Consider the following 22,305-nt stretch of genomic DNA (forward strand, 5'->3'; position numbering starts at 1 on the left):
ATGCACTCGCTAAAACTGCGTCTACAGTTTGTCGTTCATCGTTTGTTACACAATGTAGTACAAACGCTACATTTGTTTCTAACTTCAGCCTGATTAAACGATGTGTTTGTTTCAACTGTTGTAATAAGTCTGTTTACCAACAACATTTGCATGTATTATTGAAAGTTTAAACAGGGTCAGTAAACACTGATTAAACGCTGTATTTGTTTCTACTTTTGTAGCGTTTAGCAAACGATAACAAACGGCACACAACGTTTACAAAATTTTGGTTAGAAAGAAATGCACCCTATATATGCAATTAAACCTTTTCTTATCAGTTATATATTTATTATAACATTTGTCTCGTACAATTCCCTCCAGGCAAATTTGAAATATTCCACTAGGCGTTTTTCCTTAAATAATTAGATTCTATACCTTTAGGTGTAAAACCACCAATTCAGGCCCAGTCAGAACAAATATACCAATGGGGGTACCTTCATGAGGAATAACGATAAAAAAAAATCTTGCCGAATGACGTTAACGATAATTGATGGTGCATGACGATAAAATGTACCTTTTTTTTCTTTATGACGATTAAGAAATCGGCTGATTTTGACGAGTCACGTTAAATTCTGACTTAGTTTCCAGAAATAACGGTAACGGATGATTATTTGAGACCTCAAGGATATTCTTTAAATCGTTATTGAATTACATAAGTTTGAATTTTACGTGAAAATGAACTACATGCATTTAAAGTTTTTTGGAAACGCATTAAGGTTGGTCTGAAAGAGTATCAATATTGACCCTGATTATAGACCACAAGAGCCGACACTACAATTTGTTATACAATGTATATTTTAAACGGCGTAAAGCTTAGGCATTGATCTGTCAAATGCACTTAACAATGTGACATTTAAGGATTGTTTTTGAATTTTTGCCAGATATTTGGAATCCTCTGGTTTATATCCATGTAGTGTCATTAAAAAATTTTCCCCGCTAACCCCTTCTTTTCTTTTTATAATTCTATTACTAATAGTTTAAAAAGCCATATTTGAAAATCCTATAAAATCCTTGTTATTTTTTCATAATTTTTGAAAGAAAAAGGGTGCCAATGTTAAATGTAAGAAAGTCTAGAGAGAATTATTACCCGCCAAAGTTTCAATGGCTTATATCTCTAAAACAAGCACACGGACCCTACATTTTTTCTGCTTTTTCAGTTCCTTTATTTATATACTATCAATTTATAACAGTCTTTAAAAATCTTGTTATTTTGAAACAGAGTAGCGAACATCCTTAAGGGGAATATTTTTTTCTGGGTCAACACCATATTTTTGTGTTCCTGCAGGATATCATGAACACAATGTTCACTCTAGTGAACAATTTAATTAATCTTATACCAAATTTTCAAACAAACTTTTTTTTACCTCATAGTATTGCAAAAAAGCTATAAAAAATAATGAACATTTACCACGAATCCAAACAATTTCAATATATGCGTATGTCACAGAAGACTTCCACCATGTTTGATTTGTAGGGCACACTTTGATATGACATTTTGATTTAATCAACACGCATGTCAAGCCAAAAACCTGACATGTAGGAGTTAAAACTATTCTAACAGATACGTTAATTGTCTATATTTTCAAAAAGAACATACCCTGATGAAGAACTGTCAGAACAATACCTGCAAACAACATGTCAAGAAATGTCCTAGAACGTGGCCACTCGATGGCAGACGAACGAAATGTGAATGTAAATAAATGTACACGAGGAATAGATTTCTTATCTGTCTGCAAGGTTCAATAACTGTACTTGATTACTTGATATGATAGTCGTGTGTATGGTCTTAAATTGTGTAGTCTGATGATAAATTTACTGTGCAGTCACATGTTGTGCTTAAGATTATATTTGCTAGCACATACATGTACAATGTATAAGAAAACAAAAACCGTGAGAGACTCAACTTTATTTGGTGATCAATCCCAATAAACCAACATCACCAACTATCATTGATCAATACCAATAAACCAACACGACCAACTAGCATTGATCAATACCAAAAAACCAACACAACCAACTAGCTCAATGCCAATAAACCAACATAACCAACTAGCATTGATCAATTCCAATAAACCAACACCACCAACTAGCATTGATCAATACCAATAAACCAACACAACCAACTAGCATTGATCAATCCCAATAAACCAACATAACCAACTAGCATTGATCAATTCCAATAAACCAACACCACCAACTAGCATTGATCAATTCCAATAAACCCACACAACCAACTAGCATTGATCAATACCAATAAACCAACACAACCAACTAGCATTGATCAATCCCAATAAACCAACATAACCAACTAGCATTGATCAATTCCAATAAAATAACACAACCAACTAGGATTGATCAATGCCAATAAACCAACATAACCAACTAGCATTGATCAATTCCAATAAACCAACACAACCAACTAGGATTGATCAATGCCAATAAACCAACACAACCAACTAGCATTGATCAATACTAATAGACCAACACCACCAACTAGCATTGATCAATACTAATAGACCAACACAACCAACTAGCATTGATCAATACCAATAAACCAACACAACCAACTAGCATTGATAAAAAACAATAAAGCAACACCACTAACAATCATTGATCAATGCCAATAAACCAACACCACCAACTAGCGCTGATCTATACCAATCAACCAACACCACCAACTAGCATTGATCAATGCCAATAAACCAACACAACCAACTAGCATTGATCAATACCAATAAACCAACACAACCAACTAGCATTGATCAATACCAATAAACCAACACCACCAACTAGCATTGATCAATACCAATAAACCAACACAATCAACTAGCATTGATCAATGATAATAAACCAACACCAGCAACTAGCATTGATCAACACCAATAAACCAACACAACCAACTTGCATTGATCAATTCCAATAAACCAACACCACCAACTTGCATTGATCCATGCCAATAAACCAACACAACCAACTAGCATTGATCAATACCAATAAACCCACACAACCAACTAGCATTGATCAATACCAATAAACCCACACAACCAACTAGGATTGATCAATACCAATAAACCCACACAACCAACTAGCATTGATCAATACCAATAAACCCACACAACCAACTAGCATTGATCAATACCAAAAAACCCACACAACCAACTAGCATTGATCAATACCAATAAACCCACACAACCAACTAGGATTGATCAATACCAATAAACCCACACAACCAACTAGGATTGATCAATACCAATAAACCCACACAACCAACTAGGATTGATCAATACCAATAAACCCACACAACCAACTAGCATTGATCAATACCAATAAACCCACACAACCACCTAGCATTGATCAATACCAATAAACCAACACCACCAAGTAGCATTGATCAATACCAATAAACCAACACAACCAACTAACATTGATCAATGATAATAAACCAACACCACCAACTAGCATTGATCAACACCAATAAACCAACACAACCAACTTGCATTGATCAATTCCAATAAACCAACACCACCAACTTGCATTGATCCATGCCAATAAACCAACACAACCAACTAGCATTGATCTATGCCAATAAACCAACACCACCAACTAGCATTGATCAATGCCAATAAACCAACACAACCAACTAGCATTGATCAATACCAATAAACCAACACAACCAACTAGCATTGATCAAAACCAATAAACCAACACCACCAACTAGCATTGATCAATACCAATAAACCAACACAACCAACTAACATTGATCAATGATAATAAACCAACACCACCAACTAACATTGATCAACACCAATAAACCAACACAACCAACTAGCATTGATCAATACCAATAAACCAACACCACCAACTAGCATTGATCAATACCAATAAACCAACACAACCAACTAGCATTGATCAATGATAATAAACCAACACCACCAACTAGCATTGATCAACACCAATAAACCAACACAACCAACTTGCATTGATCAATTCCAATAAACCAACACCACCAACTTGCATTGATCCATGCCAATAAACCAACACAACCAACTAGCATTGATCAATGATAATAAACCAACACCACCAACTAGCATTGATCAACACCAATAAACCAACACAACCAACTTGCATTGATCAATTCCAATAAACCAACACCACCAACTTGCATTGATCCATGCCAATAAATCAACACAACCAACTAGCATTGATCCATGCCAATAAACCATTTATCAATATCAATAAACCAACACCACCAACTAGTTCCGTTAAGTTAAATTTAAATGTTATTCAATGCTGCATATATAGATGTTGGTGATAAATTTTTTAATGTCGGAATTTCTCTCCCTCCCTCCCACTCTCTCACATGTATTTGTATTCATATATTTCTAATATTGTCCCACTCATACACCTTGCACAACAATTTTTTTCCATGGAGTATCGCCCTACACATTCACACGTGAATATGATTAAAAGCAATGTCATGGTAGGTGCTATTTCGGTCGGTTATGAAGTTTTCCTATTTATCATTATTGCATGCAACTTTATTCCACGCTATATGGACAATGCATTATGAGGCCAATATTGTAGACCTTCAATTCGAAGGTATTAAATTTACAATGTGTGAAAATATACATTGCACACTTACTAAGCTGTCTAATATTTATTAAGTTAAGAACGTAAAAGTTTAAAAAACCAAGTAGATGTGGTATGATTGCCAATGAGACAACTCTCCACAAGAGACCAAATGACATAGAAGTTTAGTCTAGATCGTTACTTTATTTTAGCACAACTTCAAACAGACAAAATTACACAAAAAATAACATCCTATCCACGATATATATATTTATCATTTATTTAGTACTAAATACAGACATTTTGTATATTTAATAAAGGTTCTTTTCTCCAGTCTGTATCATCTATTCTGTATCGCATATCCCCATCTCATAGCTTAACCCGTATCGCATACCCCGTATCACACCCCTTTCGGAACATATTTAGACTGTTTTCAGAACTCCTCAGTTGTTATCCGCTTGAAATTTCAGAAGACGACAATGTCGGATACCACCAGAGGGACACATGTGCCCATATATTTAATTTATGCAGGCACTTTCATTACCACATCTCTTTCAAATAAAACACCGAAGAATGTAGAGTAAAATGTTTTTCTTCAATAGGTCTCCAATTTAATATCATCAGGGCGTGACGTCATATGTCGAATGCCGTCAAAATTGGATATATGACGTCCAGTTTCTGTATTTCCTGGCATGGATATGAATGCAACCATATTTAATTAGCGACAACAAGAGGTTTAATCCGCAGTCTGCGATCAGTGGAAATGGGAGTAAAACAGAATTTTATTCAGCCATGTCTGAAATTTGTTCATATCGCACTTTATTTTTCTGAAATGTTTGTATAATTTAAAACGATTGATTGTGTTTGTATAATTTAAAACAAAGAACAAAGAACATAGACTGATGATCTCAGAGTGAGAAGAATGGGTGTTTTTCCCTCTCATTTCCTTAGTCCGCGGACTGCGGAATAACATGGACGAATTCTAGACACTTTGGCACTGCGACAAAAACATTTCGGCACCCAAGAAAGACAGTTCAGTATCAAGACAAATCAGCACCTTGACAAATCGGAACCTCATCAAGCTACTTTTTTATATTCCACTGTACTCAAAAATATTGTTCTGTGGTAAAATATTATCATACACTGTGGTAAAATACACTATCATACACTATAGCTACAAAATCAGATTTCTGCATACTAGCTATTACAGAAAGTTAAAGAAAAATATATTTATGTAGACACTATTATAAACCAAGTAAAGATAAGTATACTGAGAGTAATATATAGTTTAAACAATATTTTATTAAAATACATTGGATTTAAATCAGCAACAGGTTATGTTGATGGAAGCCCTCTCAACACAACACGGTACAATATATTATATTAAATTTGAATTAAGATAACACATACACGAATATAGTGACAACATACAATTATTCATTTCAAAACTACGTCATAGCAGACTGGAAGAATATTTAAAATAATTTACTTGAAATTATGAATAATATACTAGGTAATAAATATCAATAAAAAAAGACAAATGTAGTTCATACGTGTAAATGTACATTAGATTCAATATCTGTACAATTGGATAAATGCATCTGTGATACTTGAGTTCATAAATTCTTGTATACGATGCTCAGACTGCCAATCCGTTCATATCCTTTTACAGATGACCAAATGATAGTTGACAACATCATACGTGTGTAGGTTTTATCTAACTTTTATGGTTTATGACTTTATAACGGAAAGATGATAAGTTCTTGGATGAGCTTTTTCCAGAGTTTCTTGCAATATTTTGCCGTCTTTTATTCACCTCCCTTCGCAACCTCAGCTTTTCTCAATAATGCTGCAGCTGCAAAAGAACACAAGATGATTCAATATATGATACAGTGACGGTAGAAAATGTTCATGTGTACGGAGAAACATTTTTAAAGTTAATTTTTGGGTAGAAAATTCTCTGTAAGCGAAAGAAACAAAAACAATGGTTCCATGTTTAAGTTAATTAAAGTATAAACAATCGGGTAAATTAAATTTAAAGACCTACATATGTGTGTATATACATTAAAATACCAAGGGGTTTATTATTAATTTTTCATAAAAGGAGTTCTCTTGAAATGAAAATATAGACATTTTTATTTCTAGCTTGTCTTTTTTTATGATATATTTTAGCATTCTACTGTTTTTGGAAGAGGTGAAAATAAATGTATTTTTCATTGAGTTGCGGCGTTTTATTTTTGATGGAACAATTTATTTAGTGGTTAAATGATAAAAATTTACGACCAATTGTAAAACACAGTACCGCAAGTCATACTTGCAACCCACTGCAAATGTGAAACCAAAAAGATAAGCACATTTGTATAGAAACGCGTCTAAAAATACCCTCATCATTCTCGTAATGAAATTGATGACTATAACCAGTATATTTATTGAATAAAGTCTGGGACCTGAAACTGTTGCTTTAAATACCTTTAATATAACTCTCCCCCTTCCCGACACCAACCTAATTCGAGAAAGTATACTTACGTAATGGTTGTGGTGTCAAAGCTGGAAAATTAATAATTATAGATTTAGTTTATTCATTTTTTCTCAATCATTTAATATTTAATTTGTGAAATTAAGTTCTACTTATATATTAAAACGAAGAATTAAGTAGCCCTAGTCAACTTTCATACATTGGCAGGTTTAGCTACCTGTAAAACCATGTTCAACCCACCATTTTTTTCGGAATTATCTGTAACAAGTCAAGAATAAGATAGTTGTATTCCATGAGTTCCGCTGAATGATATAGACGAGCGTTGCAAAATGGTTTTGTTTTGTCAGTTTCCTCTTTTTATATTTACATTGCTGTTCGGTATTTGTATACATTTTTATATCTTAATGTGCATAACTAATAAATATATGTGGGAACAATTGTATCGTTACAAAGAATGAAAACAACACGTTATAAATTTCATGCGTCCGAGGCACCTTTCTGGGTTTACCTCCATCAGGAACGCCCAAATCCGAATATCTGAAAACCAAGGATGTATAAGAACCGAAACAGTTGAAGAGCTATATGACCAAAAAAATCCTAAAAAATTGCCAAATCCATCTATTGTCAACTTTGTCTTCTTAAAATTTCAAAATTTATTAACAGACAATTTTAAAAATGTTTGTTATAAATCATGTCAGTACCGAAATACCGACTACTGAGCTGATCGATGACACCCTCGGGGACTGATGGTCTACCAACAGAGGTATCGACCCAGTGCTGTAAAAAATGAAAACAACACGTTACAAATTTCATGCGTCCAAAGCGCTTTTCTGGATTTACCTTTACAAGTATTATTTCATATTAATTTTCCCGGAAAGTTGAAATTCGTTTAAATACAGTTTGATATTGTTTGCATTTTTAAGTTCAGGTGTATACTACAGAACAGAGAAAAGTGTGTAAACTCATGCAGTTACAGTATGATATCATCAAAAGTTTTTTTCTACACGCTTAGTTAAAAAAACATATTCAATTCGCATCCCCCCTTTTTAACCCGCATATTAAGAGCGAATTGAATATCAATTAATATTTGATCAAGATTAATCTGTGTCAAAATGATTTTTTTCTTCAGAAAAAATGTTCTTATCGATCGCTAAATCGCCGTAAATATTCATAATATTTGAAAGAGGTTACGGTTAAACATTCGCATTTACCTATTCTATATATTAAGGAGACGTGGTATGATTGTCAGTGAGACAACTATCCAAAGAGTCCGAATGACATTGATTTAAGCAATTATAGGTCAATGTACGGCCTTCAACCATGGGAAAATCCAACACCGTTTAACAAGGTATGAAAGGTCACATGACCAAATGTGAAACAACTAACGGCCGCATTTAAGACAACATAATAAACGAAAAACAATAATTATATAAGACTACAACCATCAACAATCAATGAACAATGATGAATAACATGCTCCTGAATTGGGACAGACACATACAGAATGTGACGGGGATAAAGGTGTGTGTGCGCGCAATCGTTTTCTGCAAAAACAACACTTCATGTTTTACAAAAAAAAAGCTTAGCACATCTCCTCCTTTATAGTTTATACGTTTACAATACATGCACACACGCACATTTCGTGTACAATACATGCACACACGAACATTTCGTTACACTCTTGCAATGTTTCTATAAGAAGTGAAGAGCACTTTTAAAAACAAACTCATCATTTGTTAAATATTCACATGTTTACACCTAAAACGAATTCTTTCAGAGGCTCGTTGCAGTTAAATATAAAAGCAAAACAGGTCAACTACATAATAGCAGAATAGTCGTCTTATCTCTCACTTTAACGACTGTGTCCAATATCCGATTGTTACATTTTGACTGAGTGTGAATCGGCCATAAGGAGAGAAAGAGGAGTTGCACATATAACAGGAGGACACCCCCTTTACACTCCTTTTCCCCAAGTTTTTTTTTGTCACCTAGATTTGTCTTCCTAAGGATGTTCGCTACTCTTAATTTTGACATTATGTCAGATATTCGGAATCCTCTAGTTTTATCCATGTGGTGCCAATAAAAATTTTGCCCGCTAACCCCAAATTTTCTTTTCCTCATTTTATTACATATAGTTTAAAAAGCCATTTTTGAAATCACAAAAAATCTTTGTAAATTTTTCATAGTTTTTGAAAGAAAAAAGATGCCAATGTTAAATGTATGAAAAGTCTAGAGAGAATCATTTCCCGCCAAATTTTCAATTGCTTATATCTCAAAAACAAGAACACAAACCTTTCATTTTTTCTGCTTTCTAAGTTCCATTATTTATATACTATCAATGTATAACAGTCTTTTAAAAAGCTTGTTAATTTCAAACAGTGGAGCGAACATCCTTAATCTATTTATGAGATTTAACCTTAGTAAACTACAGTTACTATAACTTTAATTCATAACAAGACTGGCAGAATTGGACAAATCAAAACTCATATTTATGACAAACGTGAGGATTTTAACTTTCCCATTGTGAACTGTCCTCTGTTGATTAATAACGTGATGCTTGTCAAGCCTATGATATTGACTTATTCTGTTGATATAGAAAAATCGTCCTGATCATGAATGTAATATTTGCCACTGAACGTCAAGTCGATGAGATAAATCGTCCTGATCATGCATGTAATATTTGCAACTGAACGTCAAGTCGATGAGATAAATTGTCCTGATGATGCATGTAATATTTGCCACTGAACGTCAAGTCGACGAGATAAATCTTCCTGATCATGCATGTAATATTTGCAACTGAACGTCAAGTCCATGAGATAAATTGTCTTGATCATGAATGCTATATTTGACACTGAACGTCAAGTCGATGAGATACATCGTCTCGGTCATGCATGTAATTTTAGCCACTGAACGTAAAGTCAATGAGACAAATCTTCTTGATCATGCATGTAATATTTGCTCACTGAACGTCAAGTCGATGAGATAAATCGTCCTGATTATTCATGTAATATTGTCCACCTACGTCAAGTCGATGAGATAAATCATCCTGATCATGCATGTAGTATTTATCACTGAACGTCATGTCGACGCGATAAATCGTTCTGATCATGCATGTTACTTTTGCCACTGAACGTCATCATGATGAGAAAATCGTCCTGACCATGCATGTACTATTTGCCGCTGAACGTCAAGTCGATTAGATAAATCGTCCTGAACATGCATGTAATATTTTCCACCTACGTCAAGTCGATGAGATAAATCGTCCTGATCATGCATGTAATATTTGCCACTGAACGTCAAGTCGATGAGATAAATCGTCCTGATCATGCATGTAATGTTTGCCACTGAACGTAAAGCAGACAACAAACAAGCAGTCAATCAGAAGAAAATCCAAAGGCACAAAATTAATAAAAAGACAACTTTTCTATGAGGTAAACAAACGAGATTTAACAATTATAGACAGACGTCTATACAATACTGTAAGCTCTACATTGGCTACAGGTATGAGGGGAGGGTTGAGATCTCACAAAACATGTTTAACCCTGCCGCATTCTTGCGCCTGTCCTACGTCAGGAGCCTCTGGCCTTTGTTATTGTATTTTTTTTTAAATTTTAGAGCTTTTATATGTTATTTGGGTGCGGGATTTTCTCGCTGTGTTGAAGACCCATTGGTGGCCTTGGGCTGTTTTCTGCTGTTTGGTCGGGTTGTTGTCTTTTTGACACATTCCCCATTTCCATTCTCAATTTTATCTTAATCTTTCCCGAGTCTAGAAAAAGCCAGTTTAAAAAGGGAAACAGTCACAATGAAAGATCTGGCATTAACATAATAATGCCGCAAAAGTTATACATGTTCATGTAAGTCATACCATTTACTACTCCAAAAATGTTAGCAACACAACTTCTGAATGAAAATAATTTAAAAGTAAAACAAAATATCGAGTTATCTTTCAAATTTGTGCTTTTTAAATCTTCAATCATTTGTGTATTCAAAAGTACTACAGTTATGTTGGTCAAATTCTGGACATATTCCAGGGCTTGTATTTCCTATCATGATTTCCTTGATAGAGGGTTGCTGCTCACAAGGAAGCTATTAAACCAAGAGTTTCAAGTGGTGAAGCTGAAGTCATCCCTTCGTAAATTTTACTGACGCAATCACGAGTTGGTTGACCGTTATGGAGAACCTGAGATCACCACCAGTTTTTGGTGGGGTTCGTGTTGTTCAGTCTTTGGTTTTCTATGTGTTTTGTGTACTGTTGCTTGTCTGTTTGTCTTTTTTCTTTTTAAGCCATGGCGTTGTCATTTATTTTTGACTTATGAATTTGAAGGTCCCTTTGGTATGTTTGCCCCTCTTCTACACTGTTTGCAAACTTGAAGGAAGGGGGCAAAATTGAAAGTCACAATCTAACAATTTTTTGCACATACATGTAGTCTATTTAAAAAAATGCAAACAATGCAAACGATTGACGAGGTGCTGAAACTGATGGCATTATTGATTTCATATGAATAATTTACCTTACCAAAACATAAAAAAGCAATTGGGAGGGACACATTATTTAACACCCCCCCTTATCTTTTGTAATACTTTTTTTATTGTATTCGGTAATCAATTCGTCATCTTTTAAAACAGAAATGCTGTTAATTTCAGATCAGTCTCAGCATTTCAACAAAGATATCAGACTTCAAAATTTGGTCCTCATTAACCGCAATGGAAGTGTTGCAAAACCTTCTTTGAGTAGCATAATAATAACAGTTCACAAACAGGTACTGTAGTGAATGTATATACTTCAAAAGTACAGTGGTGATCACTTCTAACTTCTCATTAGAACTGTCAGAATAATCTGTCATAGAACTGTTCCAAACTGTCCTAGAACAGTTCTACCTAGAACAGTTCTACCCTAGAACTGTTCTAAGTAGAACTGTCAGAATCAGTTCTAGGTAGAACTGACCAAATCAGTTCTAGTCGAAGAACTGTCAGCAGAACTGACCAAATCAGTTCTAACCGTAGAACTGTCAGCAGAACTGACTAAATCAGTTCTAACCGTAGAGTTGTCAACAGAACTGTCTAAAACTGTTCTAGCCGTAGAACTGACCGTACCTGTCAGGATTGTAGAACAATTCTAAATGACGTCACTGCAATTTTTTAATATATATTATATTCTTTTGACTTATTTATATTTAAGACATAGAGTTCTTAAAACTGTTCTATGGATAGAACTGACTAAATCAATTCTAGCCGTAGAACTGACCAAATCAGTTCTAATCGTAGAACTTTTCTAGTCGTAGAACTGTTCTATCCGTAGAACTGTTCTAGTCGTAGAACTGACCAAAGATTTGGTCAGTTCTAGGTAGAACTGTCTAAAACTGCTCTAGGGTAGAACTGTCAGGATCTGTTCTAGGTAGAACTGTCTAAATCAGTTCAAGGTAGAACTGACCAAATCAGTTCTAGGTTAGAACTGTTCTAGCTAGAACTCGGGATGACAGTTCTACATACTGTCCTAGAACAGTTCTCCTGACAGATTCTGACAGATTTAATGAGAGGGTTAGAAGTGATCTCCACTGTATATGGATCAGACATGGGGCGAATTACATTGCAATGTAATGCATTATATTACAATTACTTTGACAAAACCATGCATTAAATTACAATTACAATTACATGCATTTATCAAAGTAATGCATTAAATTACAATTCATGACTTTTGCAAAGTAATGCATTGAATTACACATTAAATTTGTAAATTTTATTATCAAGTGAAAAGAAAAATCAAACATTTTGAAAAGCAACATGAAGCCACAAAAGATTCTGCAGTAACTGTTCCATGTTTTGAATTTAAGTATACATTTAAAAGTCTATTCAATACGACTTTTACATTTTAACATCATAAGGGTTTCGAAGGTTTTATCCTTCATGCACATTCTATGTTTCAAGGTATATATACATCTCTGTGTTTTCTCTAAAAAGAAATTACAGAGATGAAGTTGAATACTTATTTTAACAAAATGTTAATGTTAACTTTACTTTTATATTTTTATAAATATGCATTTGTTTTTTTTTTAATTTCAATCAAAATATTTACTGAGAATTTCTTTCCTAATTATATAATAAACATAGAGCTTAATGCATTAATGTATGAGTAAGTGTCAAAATGGTGAAAAAATTGATTGAAAAACAAACTAATTAGTGTTTTATGACAATGTTCAATTATCTTTTATTTAATAATGACAAGGTATTCATTAATCTTTTGACAACAATGGGATACAGTAATATTTTTCAAATATCTTTTTATGCAGGAAACTGTATGAAATAAAATGAAATAAAATGAAATAAAAAAAAAAGAACTGAATCTGATATACAGTGTTGTGTTATTCATTTAGAATTGTAATTTGGTCATTCTAGTATTTAAACCAATTCTTTTCAAGTTCTACCTGGGGCAAGGCTTAATCTCCAAATTCCCTCTAGTGATTTATGTAAAGGATGAAAAATAAATAGAAATAGAAAATCAATATGAATATTCAAATGATAAGTTCCTATTTAATAAAGAAATCTTAAATTCTGCTTTAGTTAATTCTGCAACAATCTGTTAAAGATATATAGTATGTGAAAAAAGTAATGCCATGTAATGCAATGTAATTCATGAAATTACACAACTTTTTGCTAAAGTAATGCATTAAATTACAATTACATGTAATGCTTAAATTGCTGCATTACACATTACATGCAATTACTTGGAAAAATGTAATGCATTGCATTACAATTACAAATTTGCATTACCCCATGCCTGATATGGATTGAATCAACAGTGTCTACCTGTCTCAACATACTCTGGCATTGATTTAACATGTGTCAGATATTTGCCACTGTATATTTTTACTGTTTTTCATGTTCTGCACGCGCCACTTGCTCTTGTCTCAATTCAATTTTGGTTCGTGCAACCAGCTGTCTTTTCTCTCATATATGCTTGTTTATATTTGAACTTAATAGTTCCTTGAACTGACCGTGGTATTCAAATTTTATATTTTCAAAAAGGGGTCCTAATTTGTTTTTAATTGTTTATGGGTGCAGGTTTCATTGTCGAAATATCATGTGTATACAGTAAAATTAAATATGAAAAAGACTCAAATTTTTTGGAGGAAACATGGAAAAAAAAACATATGACGGGTAATGCTACAAATATAATAAAACTTACGTTTGTCTCCCAATACCTTCGTTTGAACATCAACATCTTCTTCTGTCAATATTGACATTCTATCACTATTCACTTTTACTACGGCTTTCTTTCTATTTTTCAAATTGATAATTACTGTACAGGTACTACTCTCCATGTTGATTGTTCTTGTTTCATTAAGTGTATTTATTGTCTGTGCCTCCTGTTCCGCGTGAGATATCTTCATTCTGTCCTTCCTTGACTTCTTTTTTACATACCCCATGCAAATTATACATAACACAACAATTAAGAAGATGAATGCTAGTCCACCAAAGATGGACCCCACAGCAATAGCACGCCTACAATGATAAAAAAAACCATGTTAAAGGAATACAATTATCGAATTTAAGAGTAAACAGTTGAATTAGAATTGATCCAGACTCTAAGGGGGACTGTTCGCTAATCACATTTTCAAATTTTCCATCACATTTAAATTTGTAACTTCTCGGAGTTGTTCCTTAGAAACGATTACAAATTTCCCAAATGGCACCTTTAATCAAAATGGTTTTTGAAAAAAGCTGGCTTCTCAAATACACTTCTATTAAATCAATTCAAAATTTATCATTTTTACTACATTTGTCCTACACTTTGTTTGTATAGAAGTTTACATTCTTTTCAGCCCAAACTATCGTAGATGTACGAAAAAAAAATCCAAAAATATTCATTTTTTAGTTAAAATTTTAGCTTTTCAATTTTTGATGCGGTTGGTCAGTCTCTATTGTTCAATGAATCATTTTGCGGACTTGTTTAATTTGTCTGTTTGTCGTTTCTTCTTTTTTTTTTGTCATGTCGTTGTCATTTTTACTTCAACTTGTTAGTTTTGAATGTCCACTTGGTCTCTTCCAATTTTTCTCTAATTTTTAATGTTAACAATTTAAAAAAAAAAAAAAAAAAAAAAAAAAAATCGCACGGATCTGCATATCATATACATTATACACATCTACATATAATGTATGTGAAGTTAGAAGCCGGTTCGTTATTCGATATTCGATATTCAATATCCAACCGGCTGCTAACAGTCGGTTCGGTATTCAAATTTAGTTGAAAATCATAAAAAAAAAAAAAAATACTTGATAACATTAATAGTATGATTTTCATAGTTAAGAGGACTAATAAATTACGTAGGAAATCGTTTAGCGACTCCTTCAAGCTGTCGTAAATTCTCGAATAAACCCTTTTGTAAGTTGCATATTTGTCTTTATGTACAATAGATTTTTATCAATAAAACGACTTCAAAGATGTAATTTTATATATGGTATTTCTAAAAACAAAATGAAAAACCGATAACTCTAGAAAAATTTAGAAATATAAATAGAAATATTTATGGAAAGCCAAAAAAAGAAATACGGATATCTACAGAGGGCTTAGATTGTCACTTTTCAGCTAAAAATTGTTAAAATTTCAGGACAAAGGGCACAGGGCAATAGTGAGAGCTCCCTGATCCCTCAATCTTTCTAATATTATGCAGACATTTAGTTAATAGGTTGATACAAACGTGACTAAAAGGAATTTGGGTAAACTCCCTGTCTTCCATATTTACGGAGGGCCCAAAGTGCCAGTTTGATATTCAAATTATATAGTGAAAACCTACCTGAGACCGATTAAATGAGGGTGAGACCCCCCTGGTCTAAGACTTTCAATGTCCATAAAATTCAACTAAATCAAAGACTCTGTATATATATAAAGGTTTTATCAGAAGCATTTCCCAGAATGATGTCATCTTCGATATCTACGGAGGGCTTAGATTGTCACTTTTCAGATTGAGAGATCAGGGAGCTTTCACCATTGCCCTGTGCCCTTTGTCCTGAAATTTTGACAATTTTTAGCTGAAAAGTGACAATCTAAGCCCTCCGTAGATATCGAGGACGACATTATTCTGGGAAATCCTTTTGATACAACCTTTATATATACAGAGTCTATGATTTCCTCGATTTATATGAACATTGAAAGACCAGGGGGTCTCATCGTCATTTCAGCGGTCTCCGGTAGGTTTTCGCTATATATTTTGAATATCAAACTGGCACTTTGGGCCCTCCGTAAACATAGACGACAAGAAGTCTACCCACATTCATTTTAGTCACGTTTTTATCTACCTATTAAATAACTGTCTGCTTGATATTAGGCAGATTGAGAGATCAGGGAGCTCTCACCATTGCCCTGTGCCCTTTGTCCTGAAATTTTGACAATTTTTAGCTGAAAAGTGACAATCTAAGCCCTCCGTAGATATTGAGGATGATATTATTATGGGAAATCCTTTTGATACAATCTTTATATATACAGATTCTATGATTTCCTCGATTTATATGAACATTGAAAGACCAGGGGAGGGGTCTCATCGTCATTTCAGCGGTCTCCGGTAGGTTTTCGCTATACATTTCTTTTTTTGGGGGGCTTTCCTTAAATATTTCTATTTATATTTTTAAATGTTTCTAGAGTGATCGGTTTTTGTTTTTGTTTTTGTTTTATATATTTTATATAAAATTACATCTTTGATGTCGTTTTATTCATAGAAATCTATATTACATAAAAAAATATGCAACTTACATAAGGGTACATATTCGAGGACAACAAGAATTTACGACAGCTTAAGGGGACATTAAACGATTTCCTACGTATCTCTTCACTCCTCTTAACTCTAAAAATCATGCTTTGAATGTTTTCAAATATTTGAATTTTCTATGATTTTCAACTTAATTTGAATATCGAACCGACTGCTAGCAGCCGGTTGGATGTTGAATATCGAATATCGAATAACGAACCGGCTGCTAACTTCACATACATATACATATATCTGTTTTCATAAAATTGATATATTATAAATTCTACATTGAAAAGACTCCATTTAAAAAAAAACCTGTTGGTTTAGATCTCAGCAACAGCCATCATTAGATAAAAGTATATGGACTACATGTGTTTTCCTAAATTGACATACATTACCATGTAACAAAAAGAAGGATACACGGCATGAATTTGAAAAGAATTATTTGATTTGCATAACAAGCAATGCTGTGAAAATATCTGAAGACCCGGATGTATAATACTGACACTCACTTTACATTCCTGATGTCAAATAATGGTATTTTATCCAATCGAAATACAATTTTCAAACAGATAAACATTACCACGTGTTTATTAAACACAGAAGAGTCAGAAAGTTGTAAAACATGGCTTCAAAGCGGAATCATATTAAATCCAACGTTCAAGTGTGCTCTGCCAGGAGGAAGGACACTTATAAAGCATCATAAAGAGAGTCTGGATGAGGTTTACAGGATAGAGAATGATGGGCCACAATAAAAATGGGGAGAATTGACATTGCTGTTGGTTGTTGGTTTATTTTGTATATTCGAGTTTTTAAGCTATATATTGCTTACTATGAACTTATGAACTCTTTTTCCCCGAATGTGACCTACCGATTTTTTCATCTGTTTTTTTGCCATGGTGTTTTCATTTTATATTCGACTGTTAAGATATTGCTATTATATGACATATGAAACTATCTATATACGTGTACATTTACTTGTCTGGACAGCAACTGTTTCCACAACAGCCATATTCGCAAAACCGTGTGCAATATTCAGCAGTAGTCACTTCTGAAATGAAAACTATGATTGATTTATTGACTATAGAACAGAGAATAGAAACGGGGAATGTGTCAAAGAGACAACAACCCGACCAAACAGCAGAACACAGACATCAATGGGTATGCAACACAGCGAGAGCCCATAAGGATCCTGTATTGTATTGTAAGTGCACCATTTGGCTAAATTAAGCGACATTCACCCTTTTTACTCTGGTGCAGAACTGTCCAAAAATGAAATGGGCATTGAACGTTTCGAAGTAATCCTCCCCCCTTTTTATGTGTAAACACAGGCACCCGACGTCCGGACCCCTTCCCCCTTTTTATGTGTAAACACAGGCACCCTTGACACTCTTTTTTCAACACTTGCCCAATTGTACCGCGATTTCTCGGGCATCTTTTAGTACTAGTTAATCGAAATCTCAATCCTCCCTTATACCCCAAACTAACGTGTAATAAACATTAACACAGCAATACGCACAGTAAAGCCCAGTTTAAAAGAAGTCAGAGTTTGAAGTTAGAATAAGTAGCAGACGATCGCGACACTAAGTAAAACAACAATGATCATATAGACAACATAAATTAACAAAGACCTACTAGCAGTTTCTGTCTGACATGCCAGCTCAAGACCTCAAATAAAATGATAATATTTGGATTTTTAACACCCAACCGTAAACATTTCTTGCACATTCAAAACAATATCATATTCATGGCAAATATTATATACTACTTTGCTCTAACACATTGACGCCACGTGCTTGGGCGGGAACTAACAAAATTTTTGGTTTAAGCCCACATGTACAATGCATGAATGAGACTTATAGGCGCGGAGTCCGCAAATTTGTCCCATTAAGGTGATAAATGTATGTATTGAAATGGTCTGAAGTTTTCTGAGCAAGCGTGGTGGTATGGGTAAAAGTAAAATCACAAAAATACTGAACTCCGAGGAAAATTCAAAAAGGAAATTCCCTAATCAAATGGCAAAATCAAAAGCTGAAACACATCGAACGAATGGATAACAACTGTCATATTCCTGACTTGGTACAGGCATTTTCTTATGTAGAAATTGATGGATTGAATCTGGTTTTATAGCTAGCTAAACCTCTCACTTGTATGACAGTCGCATCAAATTGCATTATATTGACAACGATGCGTGGACAAAACAAACAGACACAATAGCTAAAAATGTCAAAAATAGGGGTACAGCTATATAACCTCAGTTTGCAGGTGATCATCCTGAATTGAATATCTATGTAATATTTGCCGCTGAATGATATGCATTATTCAGTTAATCAACATTTAATGCACAGACAAGGTAATCAAATAGATGAAATTAATAGAATTGAATGGTTTGTACATGGAAACAATGTCATGGATGAGGAGAAAATCCGGGAATGTAGGTACCGTGACTTCGTTAAAAGGTCTAGACTATATTTTCTACAGGTTAACAATAAGGTAGGTGTAAGATTTATCCGAATGATTTGACCAGTTCATTCATTATTTCCTACCAAGTTTCTCTGACAGATATCTTGATTTGTCATGTTATAGTCAAACTGTTGATATTGATTTCTTTTTCTTTTATATACATGTATATTATCATGATTATGTATACAGTTAGAACTCGCTAAGATATTTGTTTTTGTCCCGGCTGATAAGGCTGCCAATAATATCATTATTGTTTGACGTAAATTTTACATTGAGGTTCTGCAAAAGGAAATCACGAATTCACCAACATTCCAACTGACTCCATTTTCGGAAAAAGACATCTGTTACAAACATAAACTTTTAACTACCTCTTTAAAAGCAGAACAAAATACAATGAATGTCCCAACTATGCACTGGCTTCCGAAGCTGCACAAAACACATTACAAGTATATAGATTTATTTCGTCTTCAGGCCATTGTTCCACTACTAAACTGTCTATTCTACTTACTAGTACACTTGGTACAATCAAAAACCTGGTAATAAATTGTTCAAATAAGGCCTTTGAAAATAGTGGAATTGATTACTTTTGGAGTGTCAAAAATTCGTTGGAAGTACTTGACAAATTGCATGTTTTATTAGTGATTTCGAATTTGTTCAAAGTTTTTATTTTTCTACCCTATATACCACTTTGCCTCATAATCTTATTAAGAAAAAAATCACACATCTAATTAAATGGGCATTTCAAAAGTCAGAATGCGAATACATATGTTCAAACTCTTTTAGGTCATTTTTTAGTATAACAACAAACAAAAGAACTATGTCAATTGGACCTGCTTTGATACGATAACTGCACTTGAATTTTTACTAGATAACATTTTTGTTCGCTATGGAGATTAAGTATATCGTCAACTTATCGGGATTCCAATGGGGACTAACTGTGCACTACTTTTGTTATGAGTTACAATTTATGACTAAAATCAGCAAAGACCCATCGAAACAACATCTGAAACAAAAATTAAATAACACTTTTAGATATTTGGATGATATATTGGCTCTCAATAATGACGACGTCAGTATGTACACTAAAGAGATTTATCCTATAAAGCTAATACTAATTAAGAACACTGCCCTTTCCTGGATCTTGATATCTATATCTTTAACGGGAACCTTTATACCAAAATTTACGATAAAAGAGATGATTTTTCATGTCCTATTGTTAATTTTTATTCATTTTAAGATGGTGACGTTCCCTTGACACCATCTTGTGGTGTTTATATATCTCAACTTGTTCGATTCGCTCATGTATGTAACAATGTATTTGATTTTATCGAAAGAAATCTCTGTATTACTGAAAAATTATTACACCAGGGTTTTCGATATCACAAACTAGTCAAAATATTTACTAAATTTTATCATCGGTACAAGGACGTCATTCGTAAATATAAATCAACACGCAGACATCTTATACGTTCAGGTATCTCACTTCCAATCTTTAATGGTAATATTCTATACAAAGCACAAACATGTCGTCATTCACCTCAAAAGCTAACCAAACCTTTAAACAGACTTGTTCGGAAGGGATACAGTAACGATACTGTTGTCAGGTCATTGAAGATGGCATATTTTGGAATTAATATTGATTCGCTCATAGTGTCTATGGGAGGAATTGTTCTTGATTTTCATATGATGAAGACATAATCTTTCAATCATTTTAATTGAGGTCTGGAACTGGCATGTCAGTAACTGCTAGTAGTCCTTTGTTAATTTATGTATCATTGTCATTTTGCTTATTTTCTTCTGTTACCTATTCTGACATCGGACTCGGACTTCTTTTTAACTGAAATTTACTGAGCGTATTACTGTGTGTTTGTTTATTCTACATTGGCTAGAGGTATAGGGGGAGGGTTGAGATCTCACAAAACATGTTTAACCCCGCCGCATTTTTGTGCCTGTCCCATGCCAGGAGCCTCATGCCATTGTTAGTCGTGTATGTTTTTTTAGTTCATTCATATGTTTCGGATTTTAGTGCCACGTCCATTTTCACTGAACAAGTACACATTTTTGTTTAGGGGCCAGCTGAAACCCGCCTCTCGGTGCGGGATTTTATCGCTGTGTTGAAGACCCATTGGTAGCCTTGGGCTGTTTTATGCTCTTTGTTTGAGTTGTTGTCTCTTTGACGCATTCCGCATTTCCATTTTCAATTTTAATTAAAAAGATAAAAAAAATGGTATGATTGCAAATAATACAGCGTTCAACCAAAGATCAAAGTACAAAGATGCAGCTACAAGTCATCGTATTGTCTTCAACAATGAGTAAAACTCATACCGTGTGGCAAGTTATTAAAGGCACATGGAATACAAAGTGCGAAACATGCTAGCAGCTTGATGTTTATTATAATTTGTCGTTATTACCCCGAATTATATACTATGTATGTTTTAAATGCTATCTGCCTCATTACAAAATTCATCTTAAGCAAGTGCTAGGAACTGTTTTGCATTTACAATGGTGTGCGACTACTTGCCATAGTTTGAAAAGCCTCACTATGGACTTTGAGATGAAAAACAGCAATAAAAATATTGCTCTCTTGCTTCAATGTTCTATCGTAGTAATTCAGATATTGATTCGTAAATTAGAACCATATTTCTTCTTTTCTGATAATTTATTATAAATCATTTTCCCGATTATGGCATGTCATTTCATGCACATGTAACTCCACACAATAATACAATGACATAATATCTGTATAATGACTATAGTATGTGTTAATTATGAAATTATTTGACAAGGTTACTTAATTAAAAGATTATGTCAGACCATAGGTGTATACTAACCTCTAGAAATTCCAAGAATTACGGCTAGTTTAAGATAATTTAGTCCATTACGTGTACTCATTTTTACAAATATCAATCTCGTCGTTTATGTACATTATTGCATTCAATGTTAAAGGTATCCATGTTTGTAAATAGCGATTGTTTATTAGTATGCATTTTAAACAAATTGTGTGTTGAATGATAA

At 33.6% G+C, this 22,305-nt stretch overlaps 1 protein-coding gene across 3 annotated transcripts; it reads right to left on the reverse strand.

The window, feature by feature from the left end:
* Positions 1-4,792: 4,792 nt before the first annotated feature.
* On the reverse strand, positions 4,793-22,287 carry LOC127714618 (uncharacterized). 3 transcript variants are annotated; one of them, XR_007987822.1, is made up of 5 exons: positions 22,122-22,287; positions 17,800-17,878; positions 14,271-14,587; positions 7,135-7,155; positions 4,793-6,463 (listed from the first exon to the last, which is right to left on the reverse strand). XR_007987822.1 is itself a non-coding variant. In XM_052220690.1 (5 exons), exons 1-5 carry the CDS (start codon positions 22,180-22,182, stop codon positions 6,417-6,419), a joined length of 519 nt encoding a protein of 172 aa, XP_052076650.1. In that variant the 5' UTR covers positions 22,183-22,286; the 3' UTR covers positions 4,793-6,416. The 3 variants fall into 3 exon arrangements, 2 of the variants coding, with proteins under 2 accessions (XP_052076650.1, XP_052076649.1); XM_052220690.1 differs by having other exon boundaries at positions 17,806-17,878; positions 22,122-22,286; XM_052220689.1 differs by having other exon boundaries at positions 17,806-17,890; positions 22,122-22,285.
* Between the last annotated feature and the right edge of the window lie 18 nt (positions 22,288-22,305).

The sequence above is a fragment of the Mytilus californianus genome, unplaced genomic scaffold (genome assembly GCF_021869535.1).
Source record: "Mytilus californianus isolate M0D057914Y unplaced genomic scaffold, xbMytCali1.0.p SCAF_9, whole genome shotgun sequence".
Lineage (NCBI taxonomy): Eukaryota > Metazoa > Mollusca > Bivalvia > Mytilida > Mytilidae > Mytilus > Mytilus californianus.